This window comes from Copidosoma floridanum, unplaced genomic scaffold (genome assembly GCF_036245765.1).
Source record: "Copidosoma floridanum isolate Cflo_tuat_1 unplaced genomic scaffold, Cflo_Japanese_pri ptg000014l, whole genome shotgun sequence".
Lineage (NCBI taxonomy): Eukaryota > Metazoa > Arthropoda > Insecta > Hymenoptera > Encyrtidae > Copidosoma > Copidosoma floridanum.
Window position 1 is genome coordinate 8,884,387 of NW_028321891.1, and position 18,150 is coordinate 8,902,536.

At 35.3% G+C, this 18,150-nt stretch overlaps 2 protein-coding genes across 2 annotated transcripts; both read left to right on the forward strand.

Annotated features, from left to right (window-relative positions):
* The first annotated feature begins 250 nt into the window (after nucleotides 1-250).
* LOC106637921 (sodium-coupled monocarboxylate transporter 1) lies at nucleotides 251-9,229 on the forward strand. Its single transcript, XM_014350900.2, has 9 exons — nucleotides 251-696; nucleotides 4,072-4,484; nucleotides 4,952-5,177; nucleotides 5,254-5,321; nucleotides 5,643-5,938; nucleotides 7,063-7,281; nucleotides 7,350-7,533; nucleotides 7,609-7,905; nucleotides 8,635-9,229. Exons 2-9 carry the CDS (start codon nucleotides 4,107-4,109, stop codon nucleotides 8,914-8,916), a joined length of 1,950 nt encoding a protein of 649 aa, XP_014206386.2. The 5' UTR covers nucleotides 251-696; nucleotides 4,072-4,106; the 3' UTR covers nucleotides 8,917-9,229.
* Nucleotides 9,230-11,654: 2,425 nt separating this feature from the next.
* On the forward strand, nucleotides 11,655-15,372 carry myd (stromal cell derived factor mayday). Its single transcript, XM_014350777.2, has 5 exons — nucleotides 11,655-11,978; nucleotides 12,826-13,314; nucleotides 13,868-14,131; nucleotides 14,726-14,895; nucleotides 14,978-15,372. The coding sequence occupies exons 2-5, from the start codon at nucleotides 12,897-12,899 to the stop codon at nucleotides 15,155-15,157; spliced, it is 1,032 nt and encodes a 343-aa protein (XP_014206263.2). The 5' UTR covers nucleotides 11,655-11,978; nucleotides 12,826-12,896; the 3' UTR covers nucleotides 15,158-15,372.
* The last annotated feature ends 2,778 nt before the right edge of the window (nucleotides 15,373-18,150 follow it).

Sequence of the window (18,150 nt, forward strand, 5' to 3'; positions counted from 1 at the left end):
AATTTTTTGATCTCCAATCGCGTAATATTCCGTCTATTGTCGCTCGTTGCGTTTCTCCCGTTATGCCCAATGTTGACATCGCACGCTCATCAAGTCTCGAGGAGCAGACCAGCATTCACATACGCTCTTGGGGAGGGAAGAGATGAGCCACACAACAGAGAGAGAGAGAAAAAGGAGACAGCAGACTACAATACTGCACGAGAAACTCTAGGGGGGAGGAAGAGCAGTTATGGTCGTATAAAGGGGCACATGTGACAGTTAAAACGATCAGTTTGAAAACCGATCCAACCTTCGATCCTCGACCACACGCTTGTATCCATTGTTTGTACCACAACCGATTCTTGTCCCGAGATTGTCATAACAGTGGTGTCCTGGTCAGGCCAAGTGCAATTCGATGACTTATTGAATAAAAACACACAGAGTCGTGGAAAAGGCAGGATCATCCGATAACGAAGCTCAGGTGGCACACTTGATATATGCGTTACGCGAAGAAAACGAGCAAAATCATACAACTCCAGTTTCGTACCTTTTTGAGAAACAGCAGCAACACAGGCTATTATTAAGAGTGAGGAATCCTACTAGCAAGAGATATATCCTTAGTGCAGATCCAAGATTTGTGGAAGGATATTGAGAGCCACCAGTGACTGGTCGTGTACCTTGACGATTTTTTGAGTGCCTTACTAGTTTTGACCGAAGGTGAGTAATAAAGTTGTCATGATATTTATTTTTAACATTAATTTGATCTATTGTTTAAGTTTGTCGGATTGGATGAAAGATTTTAAAAAAACTGAAATTAAGTTATTTTAAAATTAAAGTACCAATTTTTGAAAATCAAATCGACGATTTAATATACTAGAAAAAAGTTTGTTATTCCTAATAAGAAGCCAATGATTTTTAATCATTCGCAAAAACTCTAAATGACATACATTCACTTTGATTTAAATTTTAATTCTAAAACGCGCTAAGTGACTATCAAGTCGTTGTTAACAATGTGTACTCCAGAAAGTCATAAAATTATTTTTAATAATTTTTTTGTCTTTTAGAAATAATTTATCAGTCAACGGACTTATATTTCATTTTTATTAACGGAATTCTCGAGTGACTTAGATAAGGATGTTTATTTTTTTAAGATTCTTACTATTGCATTTCACAGGATTTTGAGAGTTGAAAACCTTTTAATGATGTCAATCTCTAAAACCTAATAATTTTTATTAACGTTAAGGTCTATTAAATTTTAGTTCGTAAGTTTGTTAGGAATATCTTTTGATTAATACTGTACGCGCGTACACAGTAATCTAATTTGGAAGACATCGTGATAAAGTATTAAAAAACAGTAAAGAATCATAAATCATCCCTGAAATACTTCATTTATTACTACTAATAATTTAGTTGTGGAATATAAGTTTGAGTAAAACTTTTAATTATTTATGACCAACTATTCAAGTATGTCCAAATATGCATCGAATACATTTCCTACGCTTTCGACTTGCAGTATGCACTGAGATAAAAAATGATAAAAATTAATGTTTTAGAATGGCTACCTTTGGTTATTCCGCAGTCTAGTGACATTTTACGTTTGGCATCTAAATTCTTACCATACTTCCGTTTATTTACGTAATTATTGCCAGTTAATTTTATTGTACAAACGATGATAATCACTGCACATTCGATAAAAATTGCTGTTCTAAACAATAAAAAATCTTTGGACAATGAAACAGCATCAGATCATAATTCTAGCACAGTCATTTTTGTAATTTTTTTTCTCTCACTTTGTAATAATATTATTTTCCAACTGGACACAGTTTTAAGAATAATCTGAGAGATTAAAAGATTGTTTTTGCGTCTAAAAGATTTTAAAAATTGCGAAAGATTAGACTAAGAACGAAGATTGCAAGGCTTGCATCCCTGCAAAAATTTTACATCAATTTTAAAGCTTAACTTTAAAATCTTATAAGTTTCAAATAAAAGTTTCCAGAACTAACAAAAATTTTTCACTTTGGTTTTAATTTTAGTCTGATTAAAATATTTTTGGATGAATAAAGAATCAAAGATTACTTTAGTTTTTTGAATTTTTAGCGTAAGAAAATATATGTTAAAATTTTATTAAAATTTTTAATTAGCACCTAAATTAATTCTCTCGACACAGTAAGGCCTAATTACGTACATGCTAAACAAGGTATTGTCCATTGAGCGAAACATAAAAATTCTTTTATACCTGAAGCACGATTATGATTTCAACGTATGTGACTAAAAAATGTAACGTAAAACAGGAAATTTTTTTATATTTCATATTGAGATAGAAGAAATATTTCAAACTTTTATAAAAGTCCAATTGTTTTTTTTTTTTTTTTTTTTTTTTTAATTAACATCAGCTATACTTTGATCTTCTGCTTTGAATAAAATATGATGACTATGGAAACTATTAAGCAAGCTAATAATGATTGTAGGAATTTTTACGATTTAAATATACAACAAAATTTTCTACAATTATGCAGATAAACTATGTAATTATTATTAAACTCATGTTCAAAAAAGTTGCAATAAAAAAAAAAAAAAAAGATCAGGTTCTGGGCGTAGACGTAATAGAATGACACGATCGGGTCATTTTTTAAACAATAAGAAGCAATGATGGAGCACTTCAATGATAGTGCAACGTTGGAATTCCCGCGCCAATTCAGCAGTAAAATTTGATTAATCACAATAGTTATAGACTCTCAGTCCTTTTCCTCTACTTCACCCTGAAAAATAAACTCGTTTCGTTGCACTTGCTGAACTTGACGTCGTTCAATAAAATCAGTGCAGCGTTAAAAGAAGAAGTAATTGAAACAGACACGAAAAATAGAAAAATTTAAGACATCCGAGAGGAAGAAAAAAAGAGACGTGGACGAGATAAAGGAGGGATATGTTTGGATACGGAACAATCTGTGACATTCATCGGTACATAGAAAACCGCATCAAACCAGAAATTATCGAATGTAGATGTGTAAAAATACAATGCGTGTGCACTTGTAGGATCAATCTGGGGATACCGATCACTCTCGTGGTTTTATCGATATAAATTCATTCGTTGGTCACGCCGGCTGCAGAATCGAATTAGTTGCTGCTGCCGCGCAGCACTTCTTTGACGTAGATCCTTTTTTTCCGCTGTCATACTTCCTCTTTTTGCGAAACTTAAAAAAAATATGTACGGATGGACCGAGCATCGCATTTGCGCCACATGAATCGATAAGCATTTTATTATTTTGTTGATGGACTCGAAAGAAGGGTCATTTTGCGGACATCGATTGGGTTACCGATCGGAGAGTCTTAGAGCTGTAATCGTTGCATAATATATGAGGTAATAACGCATACGTTATTATCAAGTGGAATCGGTAATCGAATGATAATCAATGATTACGATCAAAGTCTGTTGGACAATGGGTTTTCTAATATATTTGCACAGATGTTTCCTCGTAACTCCAATATTCAATAGACAGTAACAGTTTTTTTGTTAAAAATCACAAATTACTCCCAAAACAGAGCTTTCTGATACCAAACAGTTCTTATAATGATAAGCAATACAATCAGGCAAGTATGTACAGAATTTCGAGGTGTAAAGTTGCAAAATTTATCATATAAACAAAAATGATTATGTCGAATCCCATCAGAAATTTATAAACATTATCCCAAAAATAAAGATATACCATATATTATGGAATGTTAGAACATTTTACTTGTAGTAAAGTAAAGCACGTCATTCTTAAAAAAAAAAATTAAACTCTTGTGTATACACTGTTAAACTAATTACAAACGAATTTAATCATTTTCCAACGATTTACAAAACTGCTTGGTTCTAGTTCTTACCAGTCTAACTTCAAAGTACTTATCTAAAACGTCGATGACTCGATGAACAAATTCCCGTATTCTCCGTGAATTAAAAAAAAATTTTTTTCAGTCCAGTACCACAAGCTTTGGCAGTCACATTACTGTATTAACTTAAAAATCTAACGCTTCAACTCTCAACCTGCGATATTTACTGACACCAAACGAGATCGATAGTGACATTTTTCTCAATGTACTTTTCCCTCTTAGCGTTCCAAAAGACATTTCAAAGTCAAATCCCGAAAATGCGCGTCCTACTGCTGATGCTGTTCTTCGCGCTGTTGGCATCATCATCGGCCGAACAACGGCATCGCGAGCATGCTTCCACTCCGACGACGAGCAACACCAAAGAGACCACCAGCAGCGCCGAAGATTGTGCGGCTGAAAAGTCGATCCTGAAGAATTTCTTCTCTTGGTACGACTACAGCGTCCTGGGCACGATGCTCATCGTGTCCAGCATGATCGGGACATTCTACGCCTGCTTCACCAAGGAGCAAAAGACCAGCGAGGACTTTTTACTCGGCGGCTCGGACATGGGCACTCTGCCGATGGCCATGTCACTGGCCGCTAGCTTCATCACCGCCATCGAACTGCTGGGCAATCCCGCCGAGATGTATGGCCACGTGAGTTTTAATCTTCTTTTTTTTCCCTTGCATAACTTTAAGGATTACGAAGGTATACGTGAAATCGTTTGATCGAATAGTTCAGCTATACGATTGATTTGATTACGACTTATTGGTGCAGTGTAGTTGGTACGAAGTTTCAATGAAGCTTGTATGGTGTGAGATGTGTCGTGTTGTTGCAAACGAGGAATATTGAGTCGTCGAGGAATAAAAATTTACCGCTCAAATCGAATAAGCTCAATGAGTCGAGTCGCGCAGATGCTCGAACGAAAGAATTACCGAGCAATAGGTTTTTTTTCTCGCGCTCACGTGTTTGTGACAAATACTCAATTGAGACTCACGTGTTTCCACACTTAAAAGAGTTGACAAGGTTACAAAAGGAAAAAAAAAAAAAAAAAAAGGAGAAGGAGAGAAATCAAGCCCAATAATTTATTAGGACTCTGTATATTAAACGAGTCGCGTCACAGGGTACGCAGTTCTGGATGACGTGTGTCTCGTTCGTCCTCGTGGTGCCGATAACTTCGCAGCTCTACCTCCCGGTGTACATGAAGCTGAGATTGACCTCGAGTTACGAGTACCTGAATCTGCGCTTCGACAGGCACTGCAGATTACTGGCGAGTGGCCTCTACATGCTTCAAATGATCCTGTACACGTCTGTGGCTGTTTACGCGCCAGCTCTAGCTTTAAGTCACGGTGGGTGCTTTGTAACTTTTTTTTACCTTTTTACAACTATTAGAGGATTATTGTCTGTTTTTTTTTTTCTTCACAGTTACCGGCCTCAACACTTACGCCGCGGTTTCTCTAGTCTATGCAGTTTGTATTTTTTACGCCTCCCAAGTGAGTACATTACTTAAACATTTTTTCTTTATCCTTTTATGAGGCTCTGGTTTAGAATCATTGACACAAATTGGGCACGAAGCTTCCTCTGGCCATTTATTGAAAAATCTTTGCTAGTTAATAAAAATGAAAATCTCTTTTTACTGCCTAAAAAATGGTCATTCTAACTTATATAAAATAAAAAACAGCCCAACCATTCATTTTAACATGGGATTTTTATGTTTTACCTCGCGTAATATATTTTTTACGAGCTCACGAGAAAAAAATAATGTCACATGATGCACGAATTGAATAGTGTACGAGTTCGTGTTATTTATCCAGGGCGGCATGAAAGCCGTGATAATGACGGACACGTTCCAAGCGGTAGTTCTCATGGGCTCGTTGCTGCTCATAGTCATGTGGGGCGGGCTGATGGCGGGCGGTCCCTCGGTGATCTGGAACGACAGTCAAGAAACCGGTAGACTCGAGTTTTTCAACCTAAGCCCGAACCCCACGGTGAGACATAGTTTTTGGAGCGTCGTGATTGGTGGGACTTTTTACTGGACGACCATGTTTTGCAGCAATCAAGCCTCCGTCCAAAAGTACCTGAGCGTCCAGAGCATCGGCCAAGTCAGAAAGTACATGCTATTAGTTTATCTTAACTTGGATAATCCATTAAATTGTCCACAATTGTCTTGCTTTCATGATTGACCAATTAGACAATCAGAAAATAATTAATTTTATCACACTCCACACTGTTGTCTAAAGTATACGTGCAATCGAAAAAAGCTCTTAATCTTCTTTTTTTTAAATAGTTCTTGCATCAAAAAATTAAAATAGTTTGTATCATCCTTTTTTTTTAAATGTTTTTCATACAACAATTATATACAAACTTATGGTAAAGGAGTTTTGAAAAATTACAAATACAGTTACATAACATAACAGTTCAAGGTAATACGGAAAATCAGTAATGGTTTGTTTAGTTTTTGACTTTATCTGATGCGTTATTTCTTATCATACATTCATTGACATGTTGAGTTACTACGAAATGATAACGCTATTGATAAATCGATTCTAATTTAATAATGCCATGTTATCGCGTCATTAATGAAACATTTTAAACATTTTTTATTCATAAGTTACTTCACAATTTACAGGAATATCTTGGAAAATGAAAGAAAATTTATTTGTGGATAACCTTAAGTACCAAAATTCATATGTCTTCCATGATTTCAGATCGTAAACATTACATGACCTACTTTTATGTAAATATTTGAATGAAGCAATACGTGGAAAGAATTTTTTCTATTAATCTATGATAAAAAAATATATTGTTTTGTGGAACTGCCAATACGAATTTTCAATATAATTATATAAAAATATTATTTTTCAATTCCGTCTATTCAAACTGAAGCGTGATTATTTTACTCATTTATTAAGCTGGAAATAAATTTGTAAGCTACTGTGTTATAAATAATACTTTTGAAAAATTGTTGTAGTTAGATAAAAGGCGATTTTTTAATGCCATAATTTTTTCAGAAAAAAAAGCATACAAGGTGACAAAACAATGTATGGCAACCTATTCAAACAAAGAAAGAGAAAAATTAAAGCCAATGGTTTTTTGTTTTAATCGTACTTTAATATGTAAAAAAGAGAATAATTTTTCCCAAAAAATGTTGCTCTCTGCAACAGAACTCGTAGAAATTTGGAAATATTGTTACGATAGCGAAAATTAATGCCATTTACGACCATTTTGACGCAGAGCTCTCTGGGTGTCGGCGATTGGCCTCATTCTAATTTACACGATAAACTTCATGACTGGCATGGTACTGTACAGCACGTACAAGGGATGCGATCCCATTACCGCCGAACACATAACGGGCCAGGATCAACTGCTGCCGCTCTACGTCATGAATTTCATGGGAGCCGCCAAGGGCGTGCCAGGCCTCTTTGTATCAGGAATTTTTGCCGCCTCGCTCGGGTAAAAACCCAAAATCATATCTATCCTTGGTGATTCGTTCTAAACGTGGATGCCCTTTTTTCTTGCAGAACCGTAGCGAGCGCACTAAATTCTCTGGCAGCGATAACCTGCGAGGACGTGCTGCAAGGCTTGTTCAAGATCCGCATGCCCGCTAGCAGAGGTGCCGCCTACGCCAAATGGATCAGTGTGTTTTTTGGTCTACTCAGTTTCGCTCTCGTTTTCGTCGTCGAGCGACTCGGTGGCGTCCTCCAGGTGCCAAACACATTTTCTCGCCAATGCCAATATGCCAATGTAAAAATAAACAATAACTTTAATTAACAAGCACAGGTTGCACTGTCGTTCAATGGCATGGTCGGTGGCGTCACTCTCGGTCTGTTCTCGCTGGGCATGTTCGTGCCTTGGGCCAACGCTCGTGGAGCTGTGACCGGTGCCACCATCAGCCTCATTGTGGTACTGTGGATCGGTTTGGGCGCCCAAATCTCGGCACTGCGTGGGGATATCATTGAAAAGACCTTGGACACGTCGATTGAAAACTGCCCCTGTCTAAACAGTACCGCTACCGCAGCGGTGCCATCACCCGACTCAGTTGAGGCGCACGGACACGAGGCTTGGTTCGTTTACAGAGTGAGTGGTCTTTGTGGGATTCATTATTTGTTTGGAAGGTTTATTATCATAGTTGTACTGAGCGAAAGTGAAGTTAGAAAGATTTTCTGTCAATTAGAATCCCAAATCTATATTTGATTAATTTAAAGTAATTGAAATTACTTTTTTTTTTTTTAAATAGATTAATGGATCCAAAATACGAATCACAGGGCTAAACCAAAATTATTCCCCTTCAATTAATATCACATTAAAAACTAGAATAATGTCCATAATTTATACTAACTCGGTGTAAGTACAATTCAGACGGCTTACTTGGTAGTTTATGAATTAGAATTATTTTGAAGAAGTTACAATCATTTACTGTAAACAAAAGCTTCATTATTGAATAAGGACGATTCTTGATGAATCAGAATTATTTTATTCACATGACTAAGCTGAAATTATTCCTCTTATATGAAAACTACTTCCAGAAAAACTAGAACAATACTACTGAGTTCGTTTCATTTCCTATGAATTGGAGTCACAGCACTAAATAATATAATTGTTTTTCATGAATTACATATAGGTTTTCCATTATTTAGAATTAAAATGCTGAGTTAGAGCAATTTTCTGTAGATAACTTTGTAGCTTTGAGAGGAGTTTCATAAGGTATCTGAAAATATGGCGAAACTATAAACCGCGCGATTATTTGTACGGAATGGATGAGAAATAGTAATTCATAGGAGAAAAAATATTGTCATTTGAATGCAGATAAGCTACCTGTGGTACAGTGCGATCGGCTGCATCGGCACAATGGTAATCGGAGTGGCAGTGAGCTACATCACGGGCTTCCAGGATCCAGCGGATCTCGACCACGACCTGCTCAGTCCACCGATTCGACGACTCATTGGAACCATGAAATCGAAACCACAGCACGCGTCCCACGGACTTCACGGTATTACGAATCTTGCGCTGGGGATAAACGATGAGAAGTCCAAAATCGAGGTCAATGGCAATCTCGAAAAAACAAAACAAGAATACCCGAAACCTTGAGCATCTTCGCTGGTTTTGGGTATCATTTTTGGTGATCGATTTACGGGAGCCAACTTTGGACTCCACACTGACGTAGATGGTTTGGAAAAAAAAAAGTTTGTGTGTATATTCTCATGTACGCTTTGAACTTTGAATTGTTATCAGTGATTGTCATTGAATCAATGGCAGATAAAGGCAAATAATGAATTTTTAACTTTGTGCTGGTTCATAGTGTACGCTTAAATCTTAGATGGACGTGAGTTTAGTTTGAATTTACTACTAATAGTTTTTAATTCCTTAAACGATGTAAGTTATCTTTCTAACATTTTTTAAAAAAATGACAAAGTACTACTGAGAATTTTATTTTTTAATTTTTACATCGGTACTTATGCGTGGCATGTTAAATTTAATTGGAGGCTACTATTGCGTTTTAAAATCATTTATACGTATATTTTTACTAAAAAGTAGTGACGGATTGTTTTTAATAATTATTGAGCGTAGCACTAAGCAATGTAGCCAAAGATTTTATTGTAGACACTTTAATAGATTAATGACTACAATTACGTACCTGATGACAAGACTTGGCTTACGTATCCTCGATTTGGAGGATACTGCGAGGATAGATATTATGTATGTAAACTTCGTAGCACAGGAAAGGTTCTGTAGGGTTCATCGTTGAAAGAAAAGTATTTTTTCTGTCTACTCTTCGTGCAAATGGTAGAAGTTGATCAATAAATATGTGACAGTAGAGATGCTTGTATTTTGTATGAAAAGCGATTTGATTCGTACAATAGTTTTTAAGTAGTACTAAAAAATACATTTCAAACTAGATTTCTGTTCAAGTTTTATCACTTATGTATTTCATATTTGACTCACGATGTCGGTACGTACTACTTATGTATATACTATACTTAAAAAAAAAAATTGTTCAACGTTGTCTTTATTGTCATATGTGACAACTACTGCATCAAAATATAAAATTGTGTTTGCAGAAAGTTTATTATTGCGTTTTAAACATACAATGTGCACATGTTTAGAATAGGGCACAATTATATTGTCGATTTTCAAACACTTGTAAATAGAAATCTTTTTCCAAGTACGTATCGTATTATTCTTTGCTCAAAAAAAAAAAAAACGTTTCTTTTTTTTTACAATGTATAATACAATTACTATCTCGAAGCGTGCATTAGTTTCTAAGAAAAGGCACATGGACCAAAAAGAAAAGTTCTCCCTAGCAAGACAGTCGCAAAAAGCGCGCTCTCGCACTTCTGTTTTTCTACTCTTACTTTGACATCCTCTTTTTCCCAGCTTCTTACTCTTCTCTCTATTCTCCATTCTTGTTGGCTCCAAAAAGATCCCGGTAGAGTGTACTACTTGACTTATTTCCCGCCTCTGTTTGATGAACTCTTGGGTGCAAAGTCAAAGGAAATGAAACTGACGTGAATTGAATGGAATCTCTGCACTCGGTAACAATCATATTAATTTCCTCGAAATAAGGTCGAGTGTATGATCACATAAGTAATTTTTTATTGATTCATGGGTTATTTGATCGAAATTTAATGGGTAACTGGGTCCTTTTATCCACGTGCCACGGCTCTTTTCATCGAGTTGAACTTGTATGTACGTATACTCGTCTGCAAAGCTGATTTTCCGATATTTAATTGGCAATTCTGCAGCTAATCAAGGTGGGCAAGAAAAACTCTCATTAGATACATATTTTAGATTATCTTTTGGGTCTTACAATAATAACGAGGTAACTAGGAGCCACCAATTGGCAAACGACCTAGGGCTGTCCAACTCTTTCGACGCCAGTGGCTTCGATGAATAAAAATTGGCGTTCATTGTGGTGGCGAATGAAAAGGCAGCGTGTATGATACATATCACTTGGAGCATCGGCATTCATACCAATAAATGGCACCACGGCTAGGAATTATTAAATGAGATAAATTGAAGTGGGGCACGACCGATTGATGCGGAATTGCAGTCGAGAGAGGCGCTCAAGTGAGATTAATAAATTCAAGTCTCGCTGTATAGACGCCACTCACTGGAAAAGGAAAACAGAAGCGGAGAGAAAAGAGAAATTCATCAGCCAAAGGAGCGGAGATGCAGAAGATTCGATGAGTTGCGAGGAAAACGCCGCAAATAGCGCGAATGAATGACAATGGCACCCGGCGTTTCTAATCTTCGCAGTGGAATCATCTTTTGTGTTTCTCAATTTGTACGATCCGGATAGTTGCGAGAGTTTAGTGATCGCTGTATCGGTGTTTCGTTGGAATTTTCATCAAAATGGGGCAGTGTAATCATCGGAAAAAGTCTCGATTGGTAGACCGAACTGTTGGTCGATAGACCTTTGATTATCACGCGATAGAAATCGAGGGGTGAATTTTTTTTTTTTTTTTTTTTTTTAATTTTGTAAAGTACAGAAAAAAAGTATAGATACAGCTGACTTTTTTGAAGCCATCACTTGTGCCCGAATGGAAAGCTCACAAAAAAAATTTCTCAAAAAAAAGGAAGTCGGTGAAAAGCTAGAACCACTATATTGAGTAACAAAGCCTGTGTGAGCCCTGATTCATGCGGAGAGTTATCGAGCGCGGGACATAACAAGAGAAAGGGAAAACGGAGTGCGCTGGAGCCGTGGCAAGCAAACCAGGAGAGGAAGGGGCCGTTGGGAAAGTAGGTTTAGATGCGGTGAAAGCGGATCGATAGTCGAGGTTGGTGGGTAGGAGGTGGTAGTGCGACGCCGTACCGCCAGACAGACGCGAGCCTCTGTTTTGGCTACAGTAAAATTAAATAGTCATTGATCTTGTGGACAAGTGAAAAAAAGGAGACTAAACGATTGTTGTACTGGTGGATTAATGGTAATAGTGTACTCGAGAGGCTATTTGTTAAGAGAATGGGCAGGAAAAGGAGGACGAGATGATGACGCCGAGGAGCTACAGCTGCCGAAGCCCATGAATTTTGCGCTACTGGCAGCGGAATCTCGGCTTTTACGGCGCATGCACCGGCCTTGTCCGTACGTCTATATGACACTTGTGCAATCACTGATAATATTGGACTATGTGGGTACCGGAGAAATATATCAGGTAATAGATTTATATAAACAGTTGTGGCAACAATAGTGGATACATTACGCAAAGATATGTAGTGCAGAGTAAGGGATGAAAAATTTTATCGAGTAAAATGTACTTTGGCAACAGCTGTTCCGTGATGTTATTTTAAGAGCAGCGGCAATGTAGTACATACTTGACAGTGCCAGGTACGGTACGGTGTATAATTGTGTGCATACGCCGGTAGTTAATGTTTTCATGTATCTTCAATGAATCTTACCGCATAATATAGGCTCTGTCTCGTAATTTATTTGATTCGTGTGACTTTACTTTCAGTAGATAGGAAAATAGTATATTTTTCTTTTTTTTATGACTAAATGGTTTCCGATTTGTTGAGTTATTGGGCTATTAATGAATAATTAGGAGTGCGTGCAATACACCGAATGAGTAGCAATCACTTGAGCTTTTTCCATTTGATGGAGGAGTGAATGCAGTTTTGCAAAAAATGAAAAACATTTGTTTTAATTGAATTGAATACTTGATTTTAAAAGTAAATGAGAATAGTTCATTTCCGTCTTCAAGTCTGAAAATTGCAACTCTTATTTAGATTTTATTCGAGACACTGAGAATCAAGAACCATTGGAATATTTTAGCATCGAAGTAAAAATACAATTCCAATTTTAAATAATTGTATCAAGATTATTTTTATTTTACTTGTCAAATAATCACTATATAATGCATAAAATACAAATTTCAATCTGAACAGTTGTACGACTAGTATTAAATGACAGCTTCTTTGTTACGCTGAGCTTCCTTCATTTGCTTAGTATTTCGAGCTTAGTTATCTCTTCTCACCGTGTATACCATCATATTGCTATTTCAGTCAGGATAGAAAGAAAATAGCTCAACGTTAAAAACGCTGGACTGAAAAAAGCCCTGATTATTATCCTTGACATGACCAGACTGCGCTTTCCACGGGCAGCAATACTCCTCGCACTGACGATTTACGCATGTCTACTGGTAGTCTACTACCGGCACTCGATGCCCCTGAAAAATGATGAGCCAACAGACGATCCGGTACAATCGAACGATAGAAGTGGCGTTAACATCGAGGAACTCCTGAATGAATTGAGCGACGACGACAACGGCAATTCTGATACTCGAGACGAGCAGAGAGTCCGACTATCCGCGAGCGAGGATTCAAGGAAACTGCTGGAAACGATATTTTGGAAAGCTGACACTGACAAGGACGATTTCTTGGATATCAGGGAGCTGGCCAAGTGGATACACGCAAAGATCATAGACCACATCGATCGCTCTATGAGGGACAACATCGGACTTTTCACCTCTATCGATAGCAATCCACGAAACGGTGAGCTTTGCGTAATAATGATGATTTTTTTAACACCAATTGTGGTGGAAAAAAATATGAGATTTTAATTTACTTTATTAAAAAAAAAAAAAAAAAAAATTACATTAGTCCGAACAAGTGCATTAATTTAAATTTTATTAATTTTTGAATGAAACAATACGTTAAAATATTATTTACGAATAATAGTTTTACAACTGATGTGACAGATTTTTATTTTTAATTAGAGTGCGAAACTATTAAATGATATTAGTTAAATACTTGTTTTTCATTAAATGAAATATTTATTGAAATACCTACAAAAAACTATATTACTTTGTTCTAATCAATTTTTTTATGATTTTAAGTAACTAAGGCACAACTATTCATTGATTCCCGCAATAAAAATTGTATTAATATTTGCTTCAAATAAAACTATTTTTTTTTATTATAAGTAAATGCTTATTTTTTCATATTGCAATTCATTAATTATTAATGTTTAAGCTAGCAGTATCAATTGTGATATAATTACCACTTCTAGTTTTTTAACGAGCTTACTCAATCATGTTATAATTAGGTGAAATCTCGTGGGACGAGTACCACGCTCACTTTTTGCGCTCGAATGGTTTATCGGAAGACTACATCGACTCCTACAACGAGCGTCACTTGGAACTGTCGCGCAGTCAGAAAGAGGCCGTAGTGAGGGACAGGGCTCGGTGGTCCGAGGCTGCGAGGAATGATCCTGATAAACTCACTCTGGACGAGTTTCTCGCCTTCACTCATCCAGAGAGCAGTCACCGGGCACTGCTCCAGATGGTTGAGGATCTGTTCGATAAGTTTGGTAAGTTTTCTTTTTTATCGTTTGTTTGATAGTTAGAGAAGAAAATAAATTATGTTATCAGCAAGTCTATTACCAACATTATAAGTAGGAGTAATGGTAGTTTTGATACCTTGATACGATGATGATTTTCAAAAATGATCTTTCTGAGTGTTTACTTTTTTTAAAGCAGACTCTTGTGGTACGCATATGAATATTTTTCTCATTGTTTGTAAAAAATATGTAAGCACACCGAGAACGCCATTAAAAAACTTATTGAACATTTTAAGGAAAATTATAGATAATAATATAGCATTCAAACAAAACGATGAGCTAAATGAAACTGTTTCTTTCAATATATTCAGGTTATTATAGTTTTCATTCATTGATCGATTCTATTTTCAACTGGCAACTTCTGTTAGTGGTAAAAATTTTAATTAAACTTAACATAGATTTTTATTGGTAAACTTGTTGTTATAAATTTCTGCCTTCAAGATAAATAGAAACATTATTATAAGTAAAGCATGTATTTGACTTAAAAGTACGTAGATGAGCCAACGAAAGGTATATGAGCCCATACTCAGCCTTTGACTTAAATACGTTTTATTTTTTTCAAAGACCGTGATGGTGACGAGCAGCTGACGGAAGATGAATTTTCCGATCTTCCGTCGGAGGGTGTCAACGTTGAACCGAGCGTATCTATGCCTGTGAGGCAAGAGCGCCGCCAGGAATTCCGCCATCTGATTGACAAGAACAAAAACGGGAAAGCCGATCGATCTGAATTGTTGGTAAGCTGACCTAGTAGAACCACCTATGCTTTTTGAGAGAAACGGTTATGAAAATTAAAAAAAATTATCTTCTCAAAAACAGGCATACATAGACCCGAGAAATCCAAGACACGCAATACAAGAGGCTAATCATTTAATCGAACTGTCGGACGTCAATCACGACGGCAAGCTTCAACTTTCGGAAGTTCTTAGTAAGACAGATCTGTTTCTGGGCAGCAAAATGGTCGATACCGAGGGCAGCTTTCACGATGAATTCAGATGAAAAGATGTACAGTCATCACAGTACGACGACATTATTTACGAAGCGCCTATAGCACAGTTGTATTTACATGATACTTACGCACCTTGCATTTCAGGAGGGAGGAATTTTGTACGATACAAGCTTTATAGTTCCTAAGTATTGTTTGTGACGATGAAGAGATGCGAAAAAAATGTAATCGTACCATTTTTTAGTATTTAAGAAAATGTAAGTCAATACTTAGAAATGTAGAGCAATGTTTTGTTAAAACTTTTTTATACTCCTTTTATTAAAACAAGTTTTATATGTAATTATATACTTGTATGAACGTTATTTTGTGTGTATTTTATGATGCATAACGAAAAAGTTTAATGAAAAAGATGAATCGGTATAAATCAACTATTGTTTTGTTTTGACTCTGTTAAAAACCATTTATGGTAGAAATTTATTTAAAAAATTCATTATTTGTAAGTTTGTCAAATTCTGCAAGTTTGTGAATAAACAGTTTTATTACAACTTATCAAAGTATAATTGATCTAAAAAAAATGAAAAAACTTCATAGGGCTTGCGAATAGTTCCAGATGTAATTATTCAAACGAACAATCAAATTAAAAAATCGTGACAGTAGATCCGCGGATTCTCCGAAGAAAATTTTATTTACTATTCAATAACAAGTAATTTATATCATACGAGCGCTCACAATATACAAAAATAACACTTTCTGTCTGCCGAAATAAAGTCTATGTTTTGTTTCGTAGCCTATAGATATTTAACATCATATTTTCGTTTTCTTAATTGACACGTACAACAGTAGCACAACCACCATCACCACCATCAACAACAATTTACATAATGTCTTTAATATGTTTCTTTCACTATCTCTTTCAAACAAAAACGTCCACATCATTATATTGACACTTCATAGCGTTTCACTTCAATCATTTCGTAAAAAAACTTATTCAATTAACGCAAGGAAAACATGTTTTTGATTAAGAAAAGTATACAATTCGAGTCATCCTTTAACTTATAATCTCACTTTTGTGTTTCGTCAGGTACGCATTCATCTAGCTTCATTCCTCGGATACAACTACTATACATCGCATAATAATATTGTATCACAATTTTCAACGTCATCCTTGTAGTTCCATAAAAAAACGTACACTGGCTTTTTGCAAAAAATTACAAAAAATATTTCAGATACTTCGATATGTCGCACAATTTCACGTTTGCGCGTACATTTAATATTTATCATTTGCGGTCTTTATGTTTTTCAGATGCTCTGTTACAACTTCATTTTTTTTCTACTTCGTTGTAATGCTAAGATTGCAGATATTTAAAGGAAGAAAATCCATAACAACTCGGTTGATATTATGATTATTAAAAATTAATGGCATCTTTCAATGCTTGTTCCCTATCAATGAATGTGCATTAAAGTATTCCTGTTTATACATGTATTTTTTTAATTCATACAAAAGACAGTTCCTTTTTTTCACTAGGCCATATACTTTTACAAATAATTAATTTTTTTATTTAGACACACTAAAGTTGTTTTTTAAGAAATTTCCATCGAGTCAAAAATAGAAGCAAACGTTTATCATACTCTTGTGTAATAAAAAGTTGATATAACATAAAATCAAATTTTATATTATTTGAATCACAAATTTATGTATGATATTTACAATAGAGTTAATGCATCATGACATATTTTTTATAAATTGTGCGATAGGAATAAATTTGATTTTATGTCTAATTTAGGAGAGTCGTACTTTTTAGTATTTAAAGCCACAAGAAATTTCGTTATTGTAGAAGTTGATGTATCAGTTTTTGCGATATGACTTATAATTAATTTTTTGTACAGGAAGAATCAAATAAAATTTGTGGTGAAAGATTTTTCGGCAAAAGAACTTATAAATTTAATAATCGATAATTATTTTTTTGTAAAAAAATAAAATTTTGTCTCGCAACTTGTTGAACATTATTGATACTTGAAAGTAGTATTTCTTGTATCTAAATATTATATTTAAATTAAAAAATAATAATAATTACATAATATATAATTCTATAATCGTAATATTTATTATTTTATAAACAAACAGTTCAGAAAAGTGTGATACTCAGGTACTGTAAAACAAACTTAATGATTATGATTGATGGATTTCAAGGAACAATGGGGCACGAGGGACCTTATAACTCAACTAAACTTTTATTTTTAACTTCAAGATATGAATAAACAATAAAATCAACTGGAAGGCTCCAGCTAGAGTTGATGGAAAAAAGCATAGCAGTACGGTGCACATGAAAATTCACACGTGTACGGGTCTAGGCAGCACTTCCATGTCAAGTACTTACTTCACCTTCGCAAACTTGCGGTCCGCTATATTTAGCTGCAATTGAAGATTCTTGAAAATATAGGTTGATTTAGCATCGAGGATGCCACAAGGAGAGAGTTTAAGATAAATTATATCTTTTGTGTATATTTTAAATGAAGCTTTCACAGTCTGGATATTTTTTAATGATAACCTCGTAACTGTAAGTTATTATTTTTATTAAGTAAAAATAAAAGTTGCAAATAAAAAGTTTTTAAACTTCATGTGTTTTGAAAAATGAAAATATGTTTACTTATCGAGGAACGCACAATCAATAGTACAGTAAAAACGAACAAAGACGTTGACAAAAGATAAAACGGTTATAAGTTGTGGACTTGTTCTTTGAAATAGCAGAACTAGAGCAGTAGTTCATGCGATGATGTATTCATGTGGATGCGTATGCATATCTATCTCATCACCCTCCCGTAAACATACCAAAGTTTCCCCAAAGTCTAGTAAAATAGATCAACTCCGAAGGTTCTGCTAACCCGGTCGATGAAGATTAATTAATTCATGATATTTAGCTAAAGTTTAGATAAATCTCTGGACGAGATTTGAAATATTTTGTTTCATCGGGTATGGTTTACGTTAACCCAGTGATTGCATGGTGACGTGAAATTTGAGTTATTTGGTGCATGAAAGTGGGTGACC